The sequence below is a fragment of the Cryptosporidium muris genome, genomic scaffold (assembly GCF_000006515.1).
Source record: "Cryptosporidium muris RN66 scf_1106632373469 genomic scaffold, whole genome shotgun sequence".
NCBI lineage: Eukaryota > Apicomplexa > Conoidasida > Eucoccidiorida > Cryptosporidiidae > Cryptosporidium > Cryptosporidium muris.
The window spans coordinates 269,875-290,885 of record NW_002196581.1 but is presented as its reverse complement, the minus strand read 5'-3'; the positions used below and the strand labels follow the sequence as shown (position 1 = coordinate 290,885).

At 26.3% G+C, this 21,011-nt stretch overlaps 11 protein-coding genes and 1 non-coding gene across 12 annotated transcripts, besides 15 other annotated features; 8 read left to right on the top strand and 4 right to left on the bottom strand.

Annotated features, from left to right (window-relative positions):
* Nucleotides 1–83: 83 nt before the first annotated feature.
* Nucleotides 84–251: a sequence feature (AT_rich).
* On the top strand, nt 219–1,136 carry CMU_011780 (PHD-finger domain-containing protein; the record flags this gene model as incomplete). Its single annotated transcript, XM_002142539.1, has 1 exon — nt 219–1,136. The coding sequence occupies one exon, from the start codon at nt 219–221 to the stop codon at nt 1,134–1,136; it is 918 nt and encodes a 305-aa protein (XP_002142575.1).
* A 15-nt stretch (nt 1,137–1,151) lies between these two features.
* Nucleotides 1,152–1,453: a sequence feature (AT_rich).
* Nucleotides 1,436–2,203, bottom strand: CMU_011770 (U2 snRNP auxiliary factor small subunit, putative; the record flags this gene model as incomplete). The annotated part of the gene is made up of 1 exon (XM_002142538.1): nt 1,436–2,203. The coding sequence occupies one exon, from the start codon at nt 2,201–2,203 to the stop codon at nt 1,436–1,438; it is 768 nt and encodes a 255-aa protein (XP_002142574.1).
* Nucleotides 2,204–2,297: 94 nt separating this feature from the next.
* Nucleotides 2,298–2,442: a sequence feature (AT_rich).
* Nucleotides 2,443–2,729: 287 nt separating this feature from the next.
* On the top strand, nt 2,730–3,041 carry CMU_011760 (histone H4, putative; the record flags this gene model as incomplete). The annotated part of the gene is made up of 1 exon (XM_002142537.1): nt 2,730–3,041. One exon carries the CDS (start codon nt 2,730–2,732, stop codon nt 3,039–3,041), a length of 312 nt encoding a protein of 103 aa, XP_002142573.1.
* CMU_011750 (OST3 / OST6 family protein) lies at nt 2,905–4,335 on the bottom strand (the record flags this gene model as incomplete). Its single annotated transcript, XM_002142536.1, has 1 exon — nt 2,905–4,335. One exon carries the CDS (start codon nt 4,333–4,335, stop codon nt 3,313–3,315), a length of 1,023 nt encoding a protein of 340 aa, XP_002142572.1. The 3' UTR covers nt 2,905–3,312.
* Nucleotides 3,676–3,704: a microsatellite.
* A 347-nt stretch (nt 4,336–4,682) lies between the features above and the next one.
* Nucleotides 4,683–4,711: a sequence feature (AT_rich).
* A 337-nt stretch (nt 4,712–5,048) lies between these two features.
* CMU_011740 (uncharacterized protein) lies at nt 5,049–7,844 on the top strand (the record flags this gene model as incomplete). The annotated part of the gene is made up of 1 exon (XM_002142535.1): nt 5,049–7,844. One exon carries the CDS (start codon nt 5,049–5,051, stop codon nt 7,842–7,844), a length of 2,796 nt encoding a protein of 931 aa, XP_002142571.1.
* Nucleotides 5,209–5,274: a sequence feature (T-rich).
* Nucleotides 6,297–6,428: a microsatellite.
* Nucleotides 6,652–6,699: a sequence feature (AT_rich).
* Nucleotides 6,788–6,825: a sequence feature (AT_rich).
* Nucleotides 7,193–7,221: a sequence feature (AT_rich).
* An 83-nt stretch (nt 7,845–7,927) lies between the features above and the next one.
* Nucleotides 7,928–7,964: a sequence feature (AT_rich).
* A 263-nt stretch (nt 7,965–8,227) lies between these two features.
* On the top strand, nt 8,228–9,049 carry CMU_011730 (uncharacterized protein; the record flags this gene model as incomplete). Its single annotated transcript, XM_002142534.1, has 1 exon — nt 8,228–9,049. The coding sequence occupies one exon, from the start codon at nt 8,228–8,230 to the stop codon at nt 9,047–9,049; it is 822 nt and encodes a 273-aa protein (XP_002142570.1).
* A 171-nt stretch (nt 9,050–9,220) lies between these two features.
* Nucleotides 9,221–9,292, top strand: CMU_011720. The gene has a single exon. It is a non-coding gene; the product is annotated as a tRNA-Ala (tRNA).
* Nucleotides 9,293–9,534: 242 nt separating this feature from the next.
* CMU_011710 (BRCA2 family protein) lies at nt 9,535–13,269 on the top strand (the record flags this gene model as incomplete). The annotated part of the gene is made up of 1 exon (XM_002142533.1): nt 9,535–13,269. The coding sequence occupies one exon, from the start codon at nt 9,535–9,537 to the stop codon at nt 13,267–13,269; it is 3,735 nt and encodes a 1,244-aa protein (XP_002142569.1).
* Nucleotides 10,700–10,723: a sequence feature (AT_rich).
* Nucleotides 10,958–10,989: a sequence feature (AT_rich).
* A 236-nt stretch (nt 13,270–13,505) lies between the features above and the next one.
* CMU_011700 (uncharacterized protein) lies at nt 13,506–16,733 on the top strand (the record flags this gene model as incomplete). Its single annotated transcript, XM_002142532.1, has 1 exon — nt 13,506–16,733. The coding sequence occupies one exon, from the start codon at nt 13,506–13,508 to the stop codon at nt 16,731–16,733; it is 3,228 nt and encodes a 1,075-aa protein (XP_002142568.1).
* Nucleotides 16,729–16,814: a sequence feature (AT_rich).
* CMU_011690 (protein kinase domain-containing protein) lies at nt 16,795–18,696 on the bottom strand (the record flags this gene model as incomplete). The annotated part of the gene is made up of 1 exon (XM_002142531.1): nt 16,795–18,696. The coding sequence occupies one exon, from the start codon at nt 18,694–18,696 to the stop codon at nt 16,795–16,797; it is 1,902 nt and encodes a 633-aa protein (XP_002142567.1).
* A 203-nt stretch (nt 18,697–18,899) lies between these two features.
* CMU_011680 (uncharacterized protein) lies at nt 18,900–19,727 on the top strand (the record flags this gene model as incomplete). The annotated part of the gene is made up of 2 exons (XM_002142530.1): nt 18,900–18,995; nt 19,056–19,727. 2 exons carry the CDS (start codon nt 18,900–18,902, stop codon nt 19,725–19,727), a joined length of 768 nt encoding a protein of 255 aa, XP_002142566.1.
* Nucleotides 19,728–19,896: 169 nt separating this feature from the next.
* On the bottom strand, nt 19,897–20,663 carry CMU_011670 (uncharacterized protein; the record flags this gene model as incomplete). The annotated part of the gene is made up of 2 exons (XM_002142529.1): nt 19,897–20,054; nt 20,264–20,663. The coding sequence occupies 2 exons, from the start codon at nt 20,661–20,663 to the stop codon at nt 19,897–19,899; spliced, it is 558 nt and encodes a 185-aa protein (XP_002142565.1).
* Nucleotides 20,664–20,994: 331 nt separating this feature from the next.
* Nucleotides 20,995–21,011: part of a sequence feature (AT_rich) that runs on past the window's edge.

The window sequence follows — 21,011 nt, the reverse complement described above, 5'->3', positions numbered from 1 at the left end:
ACAGTATCATTAACAGCGGTTTTTTATTTATTTAAAGGACGAAAAAAAGAAAGTTCTTAGCTATATTTGACTAGTTATTCCACAATTTTATATTTAATTTTATAATTTTTTATTAGTGAAATATTTAAAGAGGTTTTACTTATAATATTGTTAAAATAATATATATATATATAAGATTATAATAATATGGTAATTCTCTTTTTTATATTTTTTTTAAAATGGATGAATTAAATATATTTTCTAATAAATATCATCTAAGATGTGAATATACAGGATTAACATATTGTACATGTTATGAAGGTTCTAAATCTTATTCATTTCATAAAATTGATGATTTTGAATCACTATCTCAAAGTATTTTACCTTCTACAAATTTTATACATCTATTAAAATTATTAGCAGAATATTCTGATATTCGTACAAATCCTAAAATTGAATATCTTAAAAAAGTAAAATTAACTGTAGAACGAGAAAGAAATAATTTTAATGAAAGGTATACTCAAGAATTAAAGCGTAAATATCAAATGGACATGAATAAGAGAATTGAAACAAGTATATCTAAATGCTATAAATGTATGAACAATCCATTTAGAAGTAATAATACAGAGGATTTTATAGAATGTAGTATATGTAAAAAAAGTTATCATCTAACTTGTTGTGATCCAATAATTGAAAAAGTTAGTATAAATAACTCTAAATGGATCTGTTCAGATTGTAATGGTTGTATTGTTTGTAGAAAAAGTGGTCGTGAAGATTATCAAGTATTATGTGATGTTTGTAATAGAGCATTTCATATTTATTGCTTATATCCTACTTTAGATTCTGTACCTCAAGGGATTTGGATATGTGATGATTGTTATGTTTGTGCATTTTGTCAGGGTAATATTAAATATAATATTGAGGATAAAATTGAAGAAGATACTTCATATTTGAGGTTTATAGATAAACGTTTTAATGTTCGTATATGTATCAATTGTCGTGAAAAGAATTCAGATAAAATTTTAGAATGTATTGTATGTGGTGATATATTAGAACCTTCAAATAATTATATCTGTTCACATTGCCGATTACCAGTACATAGTAAATGTTTTAACAAACAATTATGTAATCTTTGTAATAGTAATGTTTATATTTAAAGCCATCTACTTAAGAAATTAATAAGATATATAACAATAATAAACTTTATGAATATATTACAAAAACAATGATATATAAATAAAGATTGTATTTAATATATATTCAATTTATATTAACATATATTAAATATTTTATATTTTCAGATTAGTTTTATTTTAATATAAAGTTAACAAGTTAGGAAGATTTTTGTTTTATGGAAGATATATAGTTTATTATTATATATTTAATTAATAATTTTTTAAATTAATAAAAGAAAGAATTAGTAGATGTATCTTATTATATATTTATATATTAAATATTAATGATTATTAATATTTCGTTGTTTATTCCACATTTCAATCATTTGCCTTCTTTCCTCAGATGATTGTCTTATATACTTTGTATGTTTTGTATAATCATATCTATCATCATCATCTAGTAATTCCCTTTTTAAATCATCATGTCTATAATCTGAATATCTATCAGACTTTTTCTTAGAATATTCAGGATGATCCCTATACATTTGTTGAAAAATCTTATTTTTTACGCATCTAGGAATATGTTTAATATGCATAAAGTTGCAATAACCACCTCTATTACAACATCCATCAATAAATTGTCTACAACGTGCTTCTTTAAAATCACTAACTGGTGAAAGTTCAGCATCAATAAGTTTACCTGAATATGATCTACCTTTTAATTTATCTAAAGCACTTTTAGCATATTCTTCATTAGTATAACGAACATAAACATTTCCAATCATATGATCACCAATATTATCACAAACAAGTAAATCTGAGATCTCACCATATTTTGCTAATTCTTCAAATATCTCCTCATAAAATTCTTCAAATCTATCTGATTCATTATCAGCTAATTTATCATCAACAACTTGACCTTCAGCAATTGCTAAACTTATAGGACTATTTTCATACATATGACGAATAATTACTGTGGGACTATTTGTTGGTTTATAATGACTTCTACTACATTGATCACCATGTCTACAGGCTCCTATCTTCCAATAAAATGGACAATTAACACGATCCTCCTCAGTTCCAATAATACGTGCAAGATGTTCTGCCATTATATTTTATTGTTAATAACAACATCTAAAGATAATAAGACTAATAACTCGGAACTTAGGGATGACTATTGTAAAGTTACTTAAGCGCCATTACAATATTAAATAATAATAGAGAAAAAAAAAGTATTATGAATATTATAAATATAATAAAAAGTAATAGTAAGGATATTTATATAAATGAGACAAGTTTCATATAAATATATTTTGTAAATAATATAAAAAAATTTAGTATATAATTTGTAGATCTAATTTTACAAAATAGTGTGGAATAAATACCCGGTAAAGACGGGATTTTTAAAAATATTTACCGCCAAAATGCCGTGGACTATATCCACTGAAATAAAACTGGAGACAGAAGAGTTACGTACGTATTCGCGATTATATTCCACATGAAAGTGTGGAAATGTTTAGATAAACCCCCTTAATAGCTAATATACGAACGAAATCTTAATATCAGTCGAGCGCAGTTTAGTTCGAACTCCATCTAATAGAAGTAAATATTTAGAAATATTCAGAAAAACAGGAAATGTCTGGTCGTGGCAAAGGAGGTAAAGGTTTAGGTAAGGGTGGTGCTAAACGTCATCGTAAAGTCCTTCGTGATAATATCCAAGGTATAACAAAACCAGCTATTCGCCGTTTGGCACGTAGAGGTGGTGTGAAACGTATTTCTGCGCTTATTTATGAAGAAGTTCGTGGTGTATTAAAGACGTTCCTTGAATGTGTTATAAAGGATGCCGTTACTTATACCGAGTATGCTAGGCGTAAGACTGTTACAGCTATGGATGTAGTTCATGCCCTAAAGAGACAGGGGAAAACATTATATGGTTTTGGTGGTTAAACTGTCATAATATTATGTTAGTTCTGTCACGAAGAAATAAGAAAAAACATGAACAAAGATGGTGCTCGTAATAATCTTATGAGACTGTTGGGAATATGGAGCTGATTAATCTTGCCATTGTATAAGTACAATGTAGTAATCAGGCTATTATATTAGAAAGTCTTAGATAGGCGTTACTAAACGCCACAAGATGTTAGATAATTAGAGTTATAAATTTCATTTATAAATTGTCCTTAATTAAAATGTTAATATTTCCTTAGAACTAAATTTACTAGAATGAGTTCCCTCTATCAACTATGAGAGGACCCTTTAGGTAACCTTCTGGTGGATAAAATGTTGGTGAGTACCACCCTACTTTAGTTGTATATGCATAATGTATAGATATTAATGTGGAGACAAGTGCTGCAATAAATAATGGAGATAGCCAACGTGGTATTCTGAAGAATTTAAAATTGAGTTTATTACTAAAGAGAAATGGGATTAAAAAGAGTATAAGAGATGCACTTGTCATTAAAATAGATGCTAAAATACCCTCAGTCATATTTTGTATTCTTGGATTTCTTACAAAAAATTCATTAGCTTGTTTTCTACCATGTTGGATACTATATACCATACCAGACATTGATATTGAACAAATAATAACAGTAATAATCATAATAATAAATGGTTTCTTTCTTATTAGAAGAACAAGTTGCCAAAATATTACAATAATTAATATTAAACCTATAAATAAAGATATAAGTCTAGATATTTTTTCTTTAGATGATATATATATTGTAATATTCATTCCTGTCTTTTTATTAATAAATCCAAGCATTGCATTAGTGGAAATATCTTTTTGTTCTGGTATTCTCCATTGATTATCTCTTCTAAAAGTTAAAGAATTAGATGTAAATTTCTTAGTTGACTCTATATATATTATTGCAGGCAAATTCCTTAATTCATGAATAGCCATAATATTTTCTACTCTATCAACATAGACTATAGCAAAAATTGCCTTAGGATTATTTTTAAATTCATGGTTGTAGTAATTCCTTGCAACTTTTTCATAATTCGTAGTAGATGGAATACAACCCTGACAGGATTTAGAAGTACCTGTATATAATATAATTAAATCATATGGTCTTGAGTCATTTAAGACATAATATTGATATCCAGTATAATTAAATATTACAAGACCATTAAAATTGTCATCACAAAATTTAATAAGTTCTTCTAACTTATCTGCCTTAGCCAAGAATTGTGAAAGAATAATAATTATAGAGAAAATAAGTATATTTTTAAAATGCATCATATTCACACAAAGATAATAATATTAGAATAATTTACCAGATAACATAATTCAAGAAGACAAAACTTAACTGGTAATAAATTTTTAATTGGCGCTAAAAATATATTAATTATAGCGCTAATCACGGGTACCGAAGTTGATATAAATATTGCACCCTTATTAGAACTATTTATTGTTAATAAGGATGTTTATAGTTTTAAGTAGATGTATAACTTTATAGATTATAATTTAACCACACTAATTTATACGAATAGGAACTTTTTTATTAAATATAAAGTTATAATCTGAACAAGTTGTATTTCTTTAATATTACCTGTAAATATTCTTAATATTTGGAATTAGGTAAAGTGTTATATATATTAAAAAAAAATGATAAAAAGGGTTTGAACTATTATAGTTTTCCTTGAAATTTCTTTGATGTTAATGAATACTACTAAAACTGTCTATGGTTTTTGCCGCTTATATTTATTATACCCGCCATTACATGCATTTAATTAAAGAAATAAATAATGGACATTGCATGCAATATAAAAACACTACTAATTTTTTAAAACCATAAATTAATTCTTTTGTATACAATTATATATATAATATACATTAGAGATTTGATATTATTATACTATACGGAGATTTTTTCTTAGATTACTATTCAAAGACATACACGCATGGGTGAATTAGAGGAAAAAAAAAAGTCCCTTGAATAATTTACATTTTGGATGGGTTTTAAATCATTATATGAAGAAATTCCTCTTTGGTGGCGCGATAAACCTAAAAGTACAGATAAGAAACCAAGTAAAAGTAGAAAATTAAATTTATCTAATTCTAGGACTTTAAAGTTATGGATACCACCAATACCCCCAAAATCTTCTGAGATAGAAGATAATAAAATAAATAGAAATACAAAAAATATTAAAATTAATAATGAAAGTACTGAAAATAAAATTTTACCTTTTTTTTCTCATGTTAACACAAGTGAAGAGTATACACATTCATTGTCAGAAATATCATTAAGTACATTAAACTGTTCTTCAAAAAATACAAGCAGTAATTCAAGTAATTTCTTTGAATCTTCTAGTTTATCATCAAGTTGCTGTACTAATTGTCCAGAATGTAGAAAAGTAAATAGTTTAAAAAAGACATCTTTTACTTCAGCAATATTCAATAAGATACTTTGTCAATGTGATCCATTTCATAATAATGAATCAGCTTCTTCACTTATATCTATTCCATCAGGGCCATATTCTACTTCTATACATTCATCATCTATATCTATGGATACTTTGAGTGGATTGGAATCCTCTAGTACATGTACTTCTAAGAAAGATTCTCATATATTGAATTTTGTAAACAAGTTAAGTGGATGGGAGGAAATGAAACATGAAGTGGGTATTAAAGATATTTTAGATATTTCAGGAACTGATGTCATGCTATCATTTAAAGTATATTATATTAAAATAGATGGAAATTTTATAAGACAATTTCATAAAATTGAAGAATCAATTTTAAGAATTACAATTAAAATTAGGAATGGTATTTTAACTCGTCAAAAAATACAGCAATCTTCAAATATTAAGGTTAGAATAGATGAGAATAATAATATAATAAAGTGGGGATATGATTATGGAGAAGATAATAATCATTCTAGTTATATTTCAAAATGCACCAATACTGATATATTATATAATAAATTGGAAGGTATTGAAATTAAAATACCAATAGTGCAAATAGATGATCCTGAAAATTATTTTGAAATTATTGTTGAATGTATTTTCTTAAATAATCAGAGAGTTTATCCTTTAGGACATGGTTATTGTCCTTTACCCCAAAAAGATTGTGTTTGGAAAGTATGTATTCCATTATTTAGATGGGAAAGTGATGAATGTATGAATGATAAAGATTTTTTCAATAATAAATCATTAATTGCTAATAAATATATTGGCATGATATATTATATTATGTGTAGGAATAATAACAATAGAACTACAATAATAGAGGAAAATAAAACAAATAAAAATATAGATATTAACAAAAATAATTCTAATTCTAAAGATATTATTTCTAAAAATGAATATAATATATTAGATAATCATAAAAATTCTGATTCCAAAGTTGTAAATAATATGAATAAATCTTCAGAAAACAAAAATAAACTAAAAAAAACAGTAGTAATTGGAGAAGTCCAGTATGTAATTTGTTCAAATAATAAAAGTGATGATATTCATTTAAAAGAAAAAGAATTGGAACTTAAAAGAAGGGAAATGGATATTGTAGAAAAGGAGATGAATATTAAACTTAATACTTTAAAGGAACATAGAAATGATTATATTATTAATACTAATGAAATAATTAAAGATAATATTAAAAAATCTAAAACTAACATAAATAATCAATGTTACAAAAATGATTCTGATCTAAATAATTCTAGAAGTGATAATTCAATTAAAAATACTCATACTAAATTTAAAAATAAAAAATATAAATATCTAAAAAATTCTTCTAATCCTTATATTTTACATCCTTCATATATATCAACCTATCAACCATTCATTCCTCATATATACCCAATTCAACCTTCAAATCATATGTGCTACTATCCTATTTATAATCAAAATACTAATTTTTGTTCTCATTTACATCAAAATCAAGATGATATGAGTTCTTCATGTTCTTCACCACAATCTTCTCATGAAACCTTTCCAAATAATAAATATAAAAAGGATTTATATTTTAAGATTGCAAAGGATATTACTAAGAAAAAAATAATATTAGATGATACAATCTCTTCTGTTATTCAAAATGACTTCCAAACTGAGAAATCTAAAATAAGTGATATAAAGAAACAAAAAGATATTAATACTGGTATAAAAAATATAATTTATATGAATATTAGAATTCCAAAAAAACAAATTTATTGTAAATTTTCAATGACAAATTCTAAATGTATTTGTACTTGTTGTAATATCACAATACATAAGCATGAATTTCAAAATTATATATCTCAAACTAGTATAATTAAACAAGAATATGAATATTGGGGTTTATGTAATAATTGTCAATATGAAATTTTTCCATCAATTTTGTCTTTTAATAATTCAAATATATATTTCGAATTTTTATTTGAATCCAATATCCCAATAGCATTTCCATCTAAATCAATAATATGGAAATCAGCTTTACATTTATTATTAGCTCAATATATTAAAGATATCACATATATACAGAGTTGTAACTCATATCAACAGATTATTAAGCTATATATTCAAGTAAATCCTATGATTGATGAGAAGATGTTAGATAAACATATCAAGATTATCCTAATGCTTAAAATATTTCAACATCCACTTCTACAATCATATCTATTAACATTTGATGATAAAGACTTTGATAATTTAAGAAATTTTTGGATTGAAAATGGGATACTAAATTTAAGAGTTAATTTAAAATATGAAATAGTTGACAGTCTTATTGATTGTCTAATTAGTATTAAAAAGTATTTATTCCAAAAAAGTTAAAAAAAGTATATACACTATAAGCTAGTTAGGAAGTGTATATAATGGAATAATACGTGTATACAAATGTTTATTTAAGTGTTTAGTATAATTTTGTTTTTAAATTATTATATTACAATAAATCTCCGCCTTAACATGTATTATTAGCGGTAAGTATTGACCGTCTATAAATAATAGAGCGCCATTTAGAAGAGAGAGAATGGTGGTGTTTAGAACAATCTATTGATTATTCTCTCTTATATCCTATATAAGAGTAAGTTATAAAAGTTGTAAGAACTGGAGGATCTGTTATATATTTAGAGAATATAACTGCAAGGCTTTTATCTGATACTGAGTGTATATGAACTGGATGTTCTTATGAATATATTGGATGTATTCTAACTATTATGATAGTGAGCAATGGTTCATCTACTCCCAAAACACCTATAACAGATGAAAGATTACCAAGCTTACGAAATATAAGGCAAAATAGATCGGGAAGTATTGTAACTTCAAATTTTACTCCAACTATCAATAATAAGGTTGAAAATGATTGGGATACTACAATAAATACAAATAAGATCTTGGAGCAATATTGGAAATCATCAGCTGATCTATGGCATGATCTAGAATGTGGTATTATTTATCCTGAGAGTATTATATCAAATTTAGGACGTTCAACAGTTTTTACTACTAATGGAATCTCAAATCAATGCAATATTTCATATGGAATTTTTTCAGTGTCCATACATCCAATATACACTAGAAAAAATATACTCGCTATATTCTATAGTTTTATTCCATATATAATAGGTATAGCATTATTTGGATGGGCTGTATTAGCTGATAACTTTATACCAGCCTTTGGACTTATAATGATGATATTTTCATCTCTAATTAATGAACTGTTCGTTAAAAAGATATTTAGAAGTCCAAGGCCACCAAATTCTACTTGTATCTCTTATGGTATGCCTTCAAGTCATTGTGTAGCTTCTTATTCATTTCTGATATGGATAATACTTGAACATATTAATGCAACTAGTCTTAAATCAGGATTTTATTTTAGAACTCTCATTGTATTTATAAGTGGTCCTGTACCTTGGGCTAGGTGGTATGTAGAGGATCATACTGCTATTCAGTGTATATGGGGTTGTATAGGTGGTTTAATTCTTGGTATTTTTTCATTTTTCCTACGTTCTTATTTATTTGCAAGTAACTCCATGTTCTGAATTGATATCTATAATATCTAACCTTTTTAGACAAAATAAATTAGTGTAGAAATAAGAAGTTTTAATCTTAAATATTGAGTTTAATATTCTTTATACTACTGTAATTTCAGGTAGTTGTATTCTACTTTTAGTTATTTTGATTACCAATTAGGTGAAGGGGGGGAGTATTTCGGGCTGATAGTATAGTGGTACTACGTTTCGTTCGCATCGAAAAGATCGCGGGTTCGATTCCCGTTCAGTCCATATTTTTCTTCTTTTCAAATAAAAGAGAATAACCCGGTAATATTTGAGGGGAAGAGATACCAATCATTCTATTATGCATGCTGCTCCCGCTCTTTAAACTAGCATTGTACTAGAAAGTAATTATTCCGAGGGTAATTAGCTTTAAACAAGCAGAACGAGAAGAGGGCACAAAGTATGCTTTATTTAAAGCTAGCTAAACTTGATAATTTAATATCCACACTTCGATGTATCTTATACTTTAGATGGTTAAGCATTTAAATTTGAATATAGAACAATATAAGTTAGCTTGTACTGATGAGAAAGAAAACTACCAAAGTGGTGTAAAATCTTCTCCTTGCTCTAAATTACAGTTAAGAAATCTAAAAGAATGTGTCGACATTATTGGGACTACTTCGTATCAAATGGAATTCCCTAATAATATAAAAAGTAATGTAAAATTACTATTGGATATTACAAATTACAAAACTAAATCAATAGAAAGAAGTAATAGAATTGAATTACCTAACCAAATTATAAATAAAGCAAAAGATATTTTAAAAGACTCTGAAACTGTCATAGATGGGGATATAGTAGGGAATTATGTACCGTCAGACCTAAAAATTGAATATAGTATACTACAAGAATTAACCTACTTTAAAAATACAGAGCTAAATGATGAAACAAATAACACTTTATTATCTCTACTTACTGATTATAATAAAGATAGTATAGATGCATCTACTCCAAATATAATGTATTCTGACTTAATTAATGAAGAAAGAAATATAAATAATGAACATAAAGATAGAACAGAATTAAAATTAGAAGTTAAAGATATGGATTTATCTATACCTATTACTTCGGCCGCTTGTAAATCATTAGATGTAGATCATATTTATACTACAAAAGTAACACAAACATTGCTAGATAAAGGCAACAATGAAAAAAGCCTTGATATTAGTAAATTCTCTTCAAATTGTAATAAGCAAACTAGTGAGATTTGTTCTGGTTATTCTGATGTTTTTCTTCCTATAGTAGATACCAAGACAAAGGGGAGTCAAACTGATTTATTAGAAGCTAGAACAATGTTTACTACTGATGGTAATTTTGATAATATTCGTGGTGATAAATTAATTACTTCAAATATAAATAATTCTAAAGATTCACCCCAATGTTTATTTTCTACAGGAAGTGGTAAAAAGATTAATATAAATGAAACGAGTATAATAAAGGCTAAGAAAATGCTTAATACAGATAATGATTTTGATGATAATTTTAATAACAATAAATTAACTACTTCAAATATAAATAATTCTAAAGATTCATCCCATTGTTTATTTTCTACAGGAAGTGGTAAAAAGGTTAATATAAATGAAACAAGTATAATAAAGGCTAAGAAAATACTTAATACAGATAATGATTTTGATGATAATTTTAATAATAATAAATTAACTACTTCAAATATAAATAATTCTAAAGATTCATCCCAATGTTTATTTTCTACAGGAAGTGGTAAAAAGATTAATATAAATGAAACAAGTATTACAAAGGCACGATCAATGTTTGGATATACTGAGGATGAATTGAGTACTCAATATAAATATGATAAACATGTCAATTTGGAATTTCAAGATAACATAATATTTTCATTAAGAACTCTTAAAGAAACTGAGGATGGAAACAAGGATAATATTAAAAATTTGAAAATTTTAAATAATGGAAGTTCTAAAGATTTGAATATAGAATACCCAGAATATCATACAGATTTAAGCAACTCAAAAGATCTAAAATATGTAACAAATCAATATTTAGATATTAGGCAGTCTAGAAAAATTACAATAGAAGATTTGAAAATTCCGTTATTTTATCCCGATTATCAAATAGTGAGATTTGCACAAAAACACTTGGAGGCATCAAAACCAACTTTAATCTTGATGAACCCTCTCAAAAATATCTTAATTTATGAGTTCATCTTAGAAAAAAGGCAATTAAATAATCAAATTCACTACAGAAATATTGGATATCAGGATATTTTGAAAGAGTTCAAAAACTTTATCAAGCAATATCCAATATTTCCAAAAGCCATTGAGAAATATATTGATAGATGGTTTAATATCCAATATTTAATAGTGTTATACACTGAATCTAGAAATTGGATAAGGAATATAAAGCAGAAATTAAAAATGGAAGATTTATCAGAATTAAAGATGAATAAGAACTGTTTTAAAAAGCTGTTTTTTTCAATAGATAACATTTTGAATTTTCCATCGGCTCAAAAAGTATTCCATCGTATTTGTAAGAGGGCTATTTGTGAATTTTTCAAGGCTAAGCGTTCTGCAATTGTTAAGATTTGCGAAGGAGATATTTCTGTCAGTGTTCCCTTAGCATTGAAAGTCCTAACATATGAGCAAGGAATCATAGATGGAATTTGTGATAATAGCAAAGTTATATTCACATGTACTGATGGTTGGTATTTAATTAAAATTTGCTGTGATTTTGGAAATTTAAAGTGCTCAATCAAAACATTTCCATCAAAGATTTTTATATGTGGATCAACTTGGAAAAGCAATGTTGAATTGGGTCATCCATTAGAAATAGAATATTCAATTGGAGATATACCAACACTTAATGTTGGGCTAAATTTAATAAGACCTTTAACTAAATCAAAAAGTACAAAGTTAGGGTTTCATATTAGCCCACTAATTTTTCGTTTACATAATTTATTTTCAACTATTGAATATCATCCAGAAATAGATAAAAATAGCAAAAATGACAAAATGTTAGTAGAAAGAGGTGCTGGATTATCATTCCTTACTCAATTAATTGTTTTGTATAAATTTCCAATTTGTTATAAGGAAATAATTGATAGAGATGATGATAATAGGAGAGTCTCAATATTACGTGATGAAGTTGAAATGGATTGGTTAAATGATCAAACATATCAAATAATGGATGCAGTAGCTAAAGGATTTAGTCAAAATAGTATAGAAAATATGACAGATTTTTCAACACGCAAAATTAATATAGAATGTAGAGTTCTTGTTATGGATTATTGGAAATTTCAGAAAATTGATAAGTTATCTAAAAAGTCAGATAGTTTAAAAATAAACTTTGATTTATCAGAATATATCCCATATTGTAGTTTACTTACATTACCATCTGGAATATCGTTAGATGATATATATAATATAAAAATTGGATCTATACTTCGTTTTTCTTGGTTACGCGTTCATAAATATGATAGAGTATCATCACATGAATTAAATTACTCATTATCTCGCTTATTCCCAACATCAAAAACTTCATTTAGATTACTCAAATTATTAAAAAATAATCAAACACTTAGTAATATTGTACGAATTTTACGTATCCCAGTATTGTCAGATCCACTTCAGAACAACATGATTGTCAAATATAGTGGTTGGCCATATAATTTATTGGGTTTACTCTTGTATACATATCCAGTAGATGAAAGGAGACGAAATTTTCAGCAATGTTTTGAATTTCGGATATTACTAGTTACATCTAATGGATCAAAAGTCTTTGTTCGTTTTTCTACAGTTGGTAATGATGACTCACAGAAGCGTATGTGCTATAGATTACATTCTATGCTTCAAAGGTACTCACTACTTGAGAATTCACTTAATTATACAAAACGAATTACTTTCCTTGAAAACTTAGATTTTCATTCATATGAGAAATCAACAGGTTTATTTTTTTTTATTGCTAAAGTACCATATATCAATATTACAGTACCATATGTTTCACATGATAATGTATTCTCTAACATTAGTACACAGCATATTTTATCTGAAGTAATTGAGGATTTAATAGCTTATACTTCTTTAGATATCCCCAAATTATTTGAATACCGTTGTGAAAGTAAGAAGCGAAGGGGGACTCTTTGTGCAACCTGTGGAGTTGTCCTAACTAATTGCACCTGTACTTTACAACAGCTTCAAGTACTAGAAGATGAATGGTCTCTTTTTATGAGTTAATGAATTTACTTAATTCCTAGTCATTAACCTTTTAGTTTCATATATATATTAAAATTAACTAGTTAACAATTTTTTTATACTTCACTACACGCATTATCTTCGTCATTAAGGTGTGGGCGGGCAACATTTTTGCATGTGTTGTCCTATACCGGTAGTGCATGTGGGGTTAAATTTGAATTTCCTTATTATTTTGCAATATATTTTCTTTAAGGCAAAAGATTTCTATTGTCTGTTTAATGGAGACCATATTTGAAAGATTTCAATTGGGTATTATTGATAGGGATAAAGCTCTAGAATTGTTAGAAAATTATGTTAATAAGGATAATCGCGAAAAATTTTGCATTAATATTATTTCTCATATTATTAAGGAGTATGATTTAAGAGAATTGCAAATACAGAATGTTATGAATTTGTTAGTAATGTTTGCTTGTTTATATAAAAATAAGAAGTTGGATCTAATAAATAAATTAACTGAAGAATTACTTTTGGTAGGGACAAACGTTAAAGATGTTAAGGTAAGAATAAATAGTATAATAACCTTTAAAATATTTTTGAAAATAATTAAAGATCTTGATTTAAAATTTGAAATATCTAAAGGCTGGCTTTCAAGAGTTCTTATATTAGCAACTAGTGATAAGTCATCTTTAGTACGAATATGTGCTATTGAATGTCTTAGTTTATTAAATGAATGTAAAGAAGGTTTGTTAGATATTTTGTGTAATTCAAAATATCATAATGAACGTATAAAAGCTATGATTAGTTTATCAATTGAAAGCTTATCAGAATCAGAATTGACAGTATATTTATCACGATTACTAGACAAAAGTCCAGATGTAAGAAAATCATTATTTAAAGTATTAAAAAAGAATTGCATTTTATTATATAATATGATGAATAAAGAAATGAAATGGTCTCATATCTTAATAGTTATACAATTTGGTTTAAATGATAGGGACGAGCAAATAATAAAAGTAGCTATTCGTTTTTTATTAAATTATATTCTGAATAATTATGGAAATAATGGTCAATTAAGACTAGGTTGTGCATTAAAAAATTTTATAGAGGATATGTTTTTTGCTACTACAAATACTAATGATATAACAACTCCTAATGTTGAAGCAACAGCAGAATTAATTTTCCAGCATTTAATAAAGAATTGCAATTATAATATAAGAGAATTTCTAAATGAAATTTTTCATAATAAAATTGGAAATCTTAGAGATTCAAGTAATATATTTTCAAAGATATCACCTGGACAATTGTTATTGTTACGCATTACTATACAAAATAATATTGATATAATATATGATGAATATTTTTTATGGTTATCTTCCTATAATGAAATAATTCAGGGTATATCATCATATTCAAATAACCCTTTTGTAATAAGACAAATATTATTAATAGCTAATAGTATTGATTTAAGCGATCCTGAAATAAGAGGTACTCTCAAAGATATTGCAAAAGAGTGTATTCAACATTGCCCAATTGAAGATTCATGGAATTCCTTGGAGACAGAATTAACACCATTAGAATCTCTAGTTAGGATTCCTGAAGGTGGTGAATGGGTTGCATACTTCTTGCATCGTTCTGCATTATGGTCATCTCTCCAATTATTTCATAAATGCCAAGATTCTTTTGAATCCATAGATGATAAAAAATTCATAAATGAAATCCAATGTATAATAAATAATATTATTGAACCTGAATCTAATGATATAATTGTAAGTACATCACATGATTTTGAAGATCAGTTTGTATTAAATTTTTTATCTTCAAAAACTCTTCTGGAGCACTTGAAATTGGAAAGAGGAACTAACAGATCATGTAGTGCAGTAAAATGTGATAACTCTATTTATAATTCAATAAGGGATATATTAGAATTACGCTGGATGCGTGTACTATTTATAATTGAAGGTTCTTTATCTATGGTAGATTCAATGTCTATTTGCGTAATAGATTATTGGTCAAATAACATACTAAGGCCTTGCATATCTTTTTTTTTGGAATTTAATGATAATTCTAGTATTCCCCAGATCTTGTTTGTACGATGCATTGCTTTGATATCTATTTTTGAAGAGAGATTAAATTTGGACACAAGTTTAGTTGTTGAAAATCGTTTATCATATTTTATTCAAGGTTTGAAAAATGCATTAGAAGATTTGGAAAATTGCATTAATAATCAGAAAGGACTGGAAGAGGTTATTTTATCAGATTCACTTCTACTAGCTGTGCAATGTGAACTTTATGTATCAGCTATTACTGATATAATAGTTATAAGACAAACAAATAAATATAATGATTTATCATATGATATTCAGAATGATTTAAATACAATGGAAGCTTTAAAAACTATATGGAGTATAATTAGTTCCGAGAAACTTGCAACTTATCGTCTAACTTCAATATCTCTAAGAGGTTTTTGTAAGTTATTATTATGTTTTCAATTGAATAATTCATATCAATTTATGATGGTTAAAAATGCTTTAAATTCATTAATTTATTTTGTCTATTGTAATAATGTCTGTAATGAATTTGAAGTGCTAATTAAACCACAACATGTAATCAATAAGATTTTCTATAAAGAGTATAAAAGTATAAGGAATAATTGTGAAATATGTAGGGTAGATAATATTCATAAAAAAGAGATGTGCTTTTTAATTCAAGATATTATTGAGCTAATTAAAGGGAATAATTATGAAGGAATTAAAGATAATTGTTCAATGTATACATCTTCTGGTGATAAACAAATGATTTTATATTTCATATCATTATTTATTACTATTAGTATTAATCATTTAAAATGTTTGACAATTGCATTATTTGATACATTTAATTATGCCATATCAAATATTTCCAGGAGTACTTGTTTTAAATCCTACAATGAAGAAAATATTAATAAATTAATAGTATTTGGTATTATTCAAATTAGTCAAGCATTTAGATTTCATCTATCAAATAATAAAGAAATGAAAATTGATACCCAGGAATTTAATCCACAATTCTATGGAATAATATGTTTAATGCTTTCAGCTGTACAGTATCCAAAATATTGTAAAAAAATGAATATCGATAAGCAAATACTTGAATTATTACAATACATGTTATCAATTACTCTGCCTGAGTACAGTGGTAAAGAGTTAAATAATGATTCTTTTAGTGTTTCATCTGAGCTCAGTATATATATGCAAGTAATTTATTCGTTGTTAAAGAATGAAATTGTCAAAATTATTAATGATAAAATTAAACAGAAATTATTAGATGAAATTCAGTCCATTAAAAAAAAATATACACTTGTAGATATAGGATATGAAATTAATTCAGATATTATAAAAGATAATCTAACAAAAGCAAAGTTGGAAGAATTAATAAACTTTGTTAAATATTCATCTACACACAAGAGAAATACAGGAGAAATAGTAAATAAAAGAATTAATAACGAAAATATCAGTTCAAATCTATAAATAAAAAAATTAATTAAGAAATAAAAATAATTCTAAAATTTTAAACAAATTATAAAGTATATTAGTTTGAAAAAAATAAATGATTTAGTGCTTGAGGTGCTTTAATTCTCTTATTAGGATCAAGAATTGTGCACTTTTCTATAAGATCAGCTAGTTGCTTGAGCTTTAAATTCTGAAAATCTAGTGAATTAGTTTCTTTATAAGGATGGGATTCACAATAGGCCTTCAATAAATTATTATATATATTCTGTTTTGGTGCAAATTGTTGAATAATTTTTAACATTCCATCCGATAAATTTATCCACTTAAATTGGTTATAACAATTAGAAAAATGCCTTGAAGTAAATATACCCTGTTTCAACATCTTAACTGGAAATTTCCCTTTATATTCCATTATTATACGTAACATATCATTATTAGTCTTGCCATAAAATAGCGTATTACCAGTAAAACATTCATATAAAGTACATCCAATACTCCAAATATCTATTGGTTGACTATATGAATATCCAAGAATAATTTCTGGAGCTCTATAAAATCTACTAACTAAATAGCAAGTAGGTTCATTTCCTATAACTTCTAATGCGCTTCCAAAATCACTTATTTTTAGTATATTGGTATTTTTATCAATCAAAATATTATCAGGTTTTAAGTCACCATGAATATAATTCTTCTCATGTATACAATTGACTCCAGTAAACATTTGTTTAGCGTATAACTGTAATAGATTAATATTTACTTTACAACCAGATTCAATATAATTTCTAAGTGAACAATTTAACCATTCCAAAATTATACAATAATGATTTCTATAAATAAAACTTGCCTTAGTTTGAACTATATTAGGTGAATTAATAAATAAAGTTAAAATGGAATGTTCTTTTTCTCCTATTCTTTTCATCATATTATTAGAACGAATAATTTTTATTGCTACCTCTTCATTATTTATAATATCAAGGCATCTTACTACATTACTAAATACTCCCCTACCAGTGCTATTACTTATAACTTTATATTTGTCATTAATCATTTCGCCAATGAAGCTAATATAATATCCCTCTTCATCATCACATTCTAATAAATTTATTCTTATTCCTTCATTATTTAATGACGATTTATTAATGTATATCGGTGACTTTGTAGAAAATATATCATCATCATCTTTTATTTCCAAATTCTCCATTATTTCTTTATTATTTTCAAGTTTGTAATCTTCCATCTTCCTTTGTTGAACAATAAAATTCTGAAGTTTTTTCTTTTCCATTGTTAAGTTTTTTTGCAATTCTTCATATAAAGCGAATTTTTCATCTCTATATTTGCTATCTAATACTAAACAATTCATTAAATTTGGTTGTGATTCAGCATTAATATGGATTTCTTTGTCATAATCTTCTTCATCAAATTTACCATTAGATTCCTTTTCACTTAATTGTTCCTTTTTATCACTTATTTCAGATAAATTATTTATGTCTTTAGGTGGAAAATGCAATTTCTTCTCTTTTAACTGTTCCAAAAGTCTTTTCCTTCTTATTCTCCGGATTTCTACAAGATCATCCTCACCAGAAAATAGACTTACTGGGGAATATTCAACAGTGGGCTCTTCTGATTCTTCAGGTATATCTATTGTTTTATCTATAAGATCTTTGTTTACATTACATATATTATCGTAACTATCATCTAAAGAAGTAGTACTGTATATTTCACCTTCTTCGATATCTAAAAAACAGGAAAATAAAGTCTTACATGTATTATAATTGCGATTATTTAAAAGATCTATAAACATACCTTGAATTATAGGAGATATAGAACGGCTCAAAGATCTCTTCTTCTTTTTATGTTTAAACCTATCATTGATATGTAATATATAGTTAGAATTCTCATCACTTGTAAAGAATTTATGCCCATAATTTATTTTAACCTCACCATTTACTATGGTTTTGTTCTTAGGATGTATACTTTCCATTATTTACTATTACAATAGAAGAAATATTCCAAAAATATTAAGATAATAATGGCGGTAAACAACAAAGCGCCCATTTATTATTTCGATACCCGTGTAATAAGTAATAAATACTAATGTGAAGGAAGTTGTTCGGCATTAATCAAAAATAAATGATACTTATAAGATACATAAGGGAAAAGTTAATATATATGCATATTTGAATGATGGATAGGACTTTTGACTTTTTTGAGTTATGTGAAATACCCTATATAAATAATAATAATGAGGTTTCACCTTTTATAGTAAAAGCCAATCAAATTGTGAGTTATAAGTTACAACATCTCTTATATTCTCTTATTGTTATTTAATTCCCTACTCAGTGTTATAAAATTCAGGATATAATTGTGCAGTTAGAAAAAACTAAAATAAAGGATATAGCAAGTCTAGTTACTAGTAAAGATTCAAGTTTAGATTTATCTTCTTCTATAACTAATAAGGTACAAGAGTGTCAGGATGATATAGTTAATTTAGAGAAATTCATAAAACCAGATATATTAGATAAGGATGAACTTAAGGCATTGGAAGCGAATAGAAGGATGATAGTGTCATGCATATATACACTATTAGGAGAATTAACATCTAAAGTACAGGAAATGATGACAAGAAAATTAGAGCATCAATATCAAAAGAATAAGAGATTTGTGGCTAATAATAAATACTTATATAGTACTTTATATTCATCGTTAAATAACAAAGCTAATAATGAACAAGATTTATACAATATAAATCCGGATGATGGATTAACTCCTGAAATGCAAAAAATCTCCCAGGATTTATTAGCTCACTTTACATCAGATTTAGATATATTAAGAACATCACAAGATCAACTACATGAAATTTCAAATTTAATGACCTTTTTTTCAACAAAAATACAGGAACAATCAGAAGTTTGTTCATCAATACTTGTTAATGCAAGAGATACAATAGAATCAATGGATAATTCTAAAGATCACTTGGATAAATTAGAAAAATACAATAGGTCGAGAAGGTAAGATATTGATGTCTTTTTATTCTAAAATCTAATTTTATTCATGATGTAATTCAATGTGAATTAAATACAGGTATCAATTTTACATAATGACTTTCCAATTCTTAGCAGCAGTTATTCTACTCCTCTATGATTATTTTCGTAGTAATAAATATCCATAGATATCTCCTAATTTATACCGGGTACAATGTCTCGGCAGCACTTTCAACTGATTCCTTTATTTGTTTGGAAACATTCGCAATACCTTTGGTAACTTGATTGGATAAATCAGAGTTTACTAATTCCTTAATGCCAACTTGAATTTTATTTGATGTATTATAAACAGCTGGTGCTAAAAAACAGTAAAAGAAATTAATAAAATGAAGTGTTTTAAATATTCAAGCAAGCACTTCAATATATCCGTTCATAACGATTTACATTATAAAATGATAGTATTAGTTAAAATTGTTGCTTTCTCCCAAAACTTTAGAATTACTTTATTTGTTATATATATGTCATTCGAAGTTACATTCAACTATATACCCTAAAAATTAAACTTACCTGCAGTATCATTTACAAAGTTTGATATTTGTTCAGATGTTCCATATTGTTGATCTACACTATGAAAATATGATACTATATTACTCCATAATGTTGGTTTTTCATCAACAAGTCGACAATATATTTTATACCCTTCATTGTATATTAGCTGAGATTGTTGGATAGCTTTTATTGCAAAGTCTGGTGCTGCAAATACCACAACGAAGTTGGTTTCTTTTTGAACAGACGGTGCATTTGCAATATATATTACTGGACCAATCCATGACATAAAATTTCGGCACTCTTCAATATTTGTACCAGTTGGAAAGTTACATGCTATAATACTACTTTCTGTATCATATTCATCAGGTGCATATACTTCGTGCAATTCTCGTGGTATAAATGCAGGATTTATCGCCATTTCCTATTTAGTGTTCTCTTATGACTCTTTATAATTATTTAAGGAATCTGTATCTATTTATTACATTCTGCTGTCTAAATTTTTGCATGACTCCACCGCCTGGCGTTTCCCGTCTCGATACTTCTTAATAAGCGGGTAAAAGCTGCAATGTCCCCTAAAGCTTGTGACAAATAGATAAGCAAATGGATTAACTCAAAGTAAAGGATTATTGAATCTGTTAATATATATAGTAATTTCGTGGGTATAATGGGTTTTCTGTACTTCTCTAGGTGTATATATGTGAATACACTTAACTCAATAGATCCCAATATTCTAAATTTGGAATGAGCTGTAATTTAATATCAATTT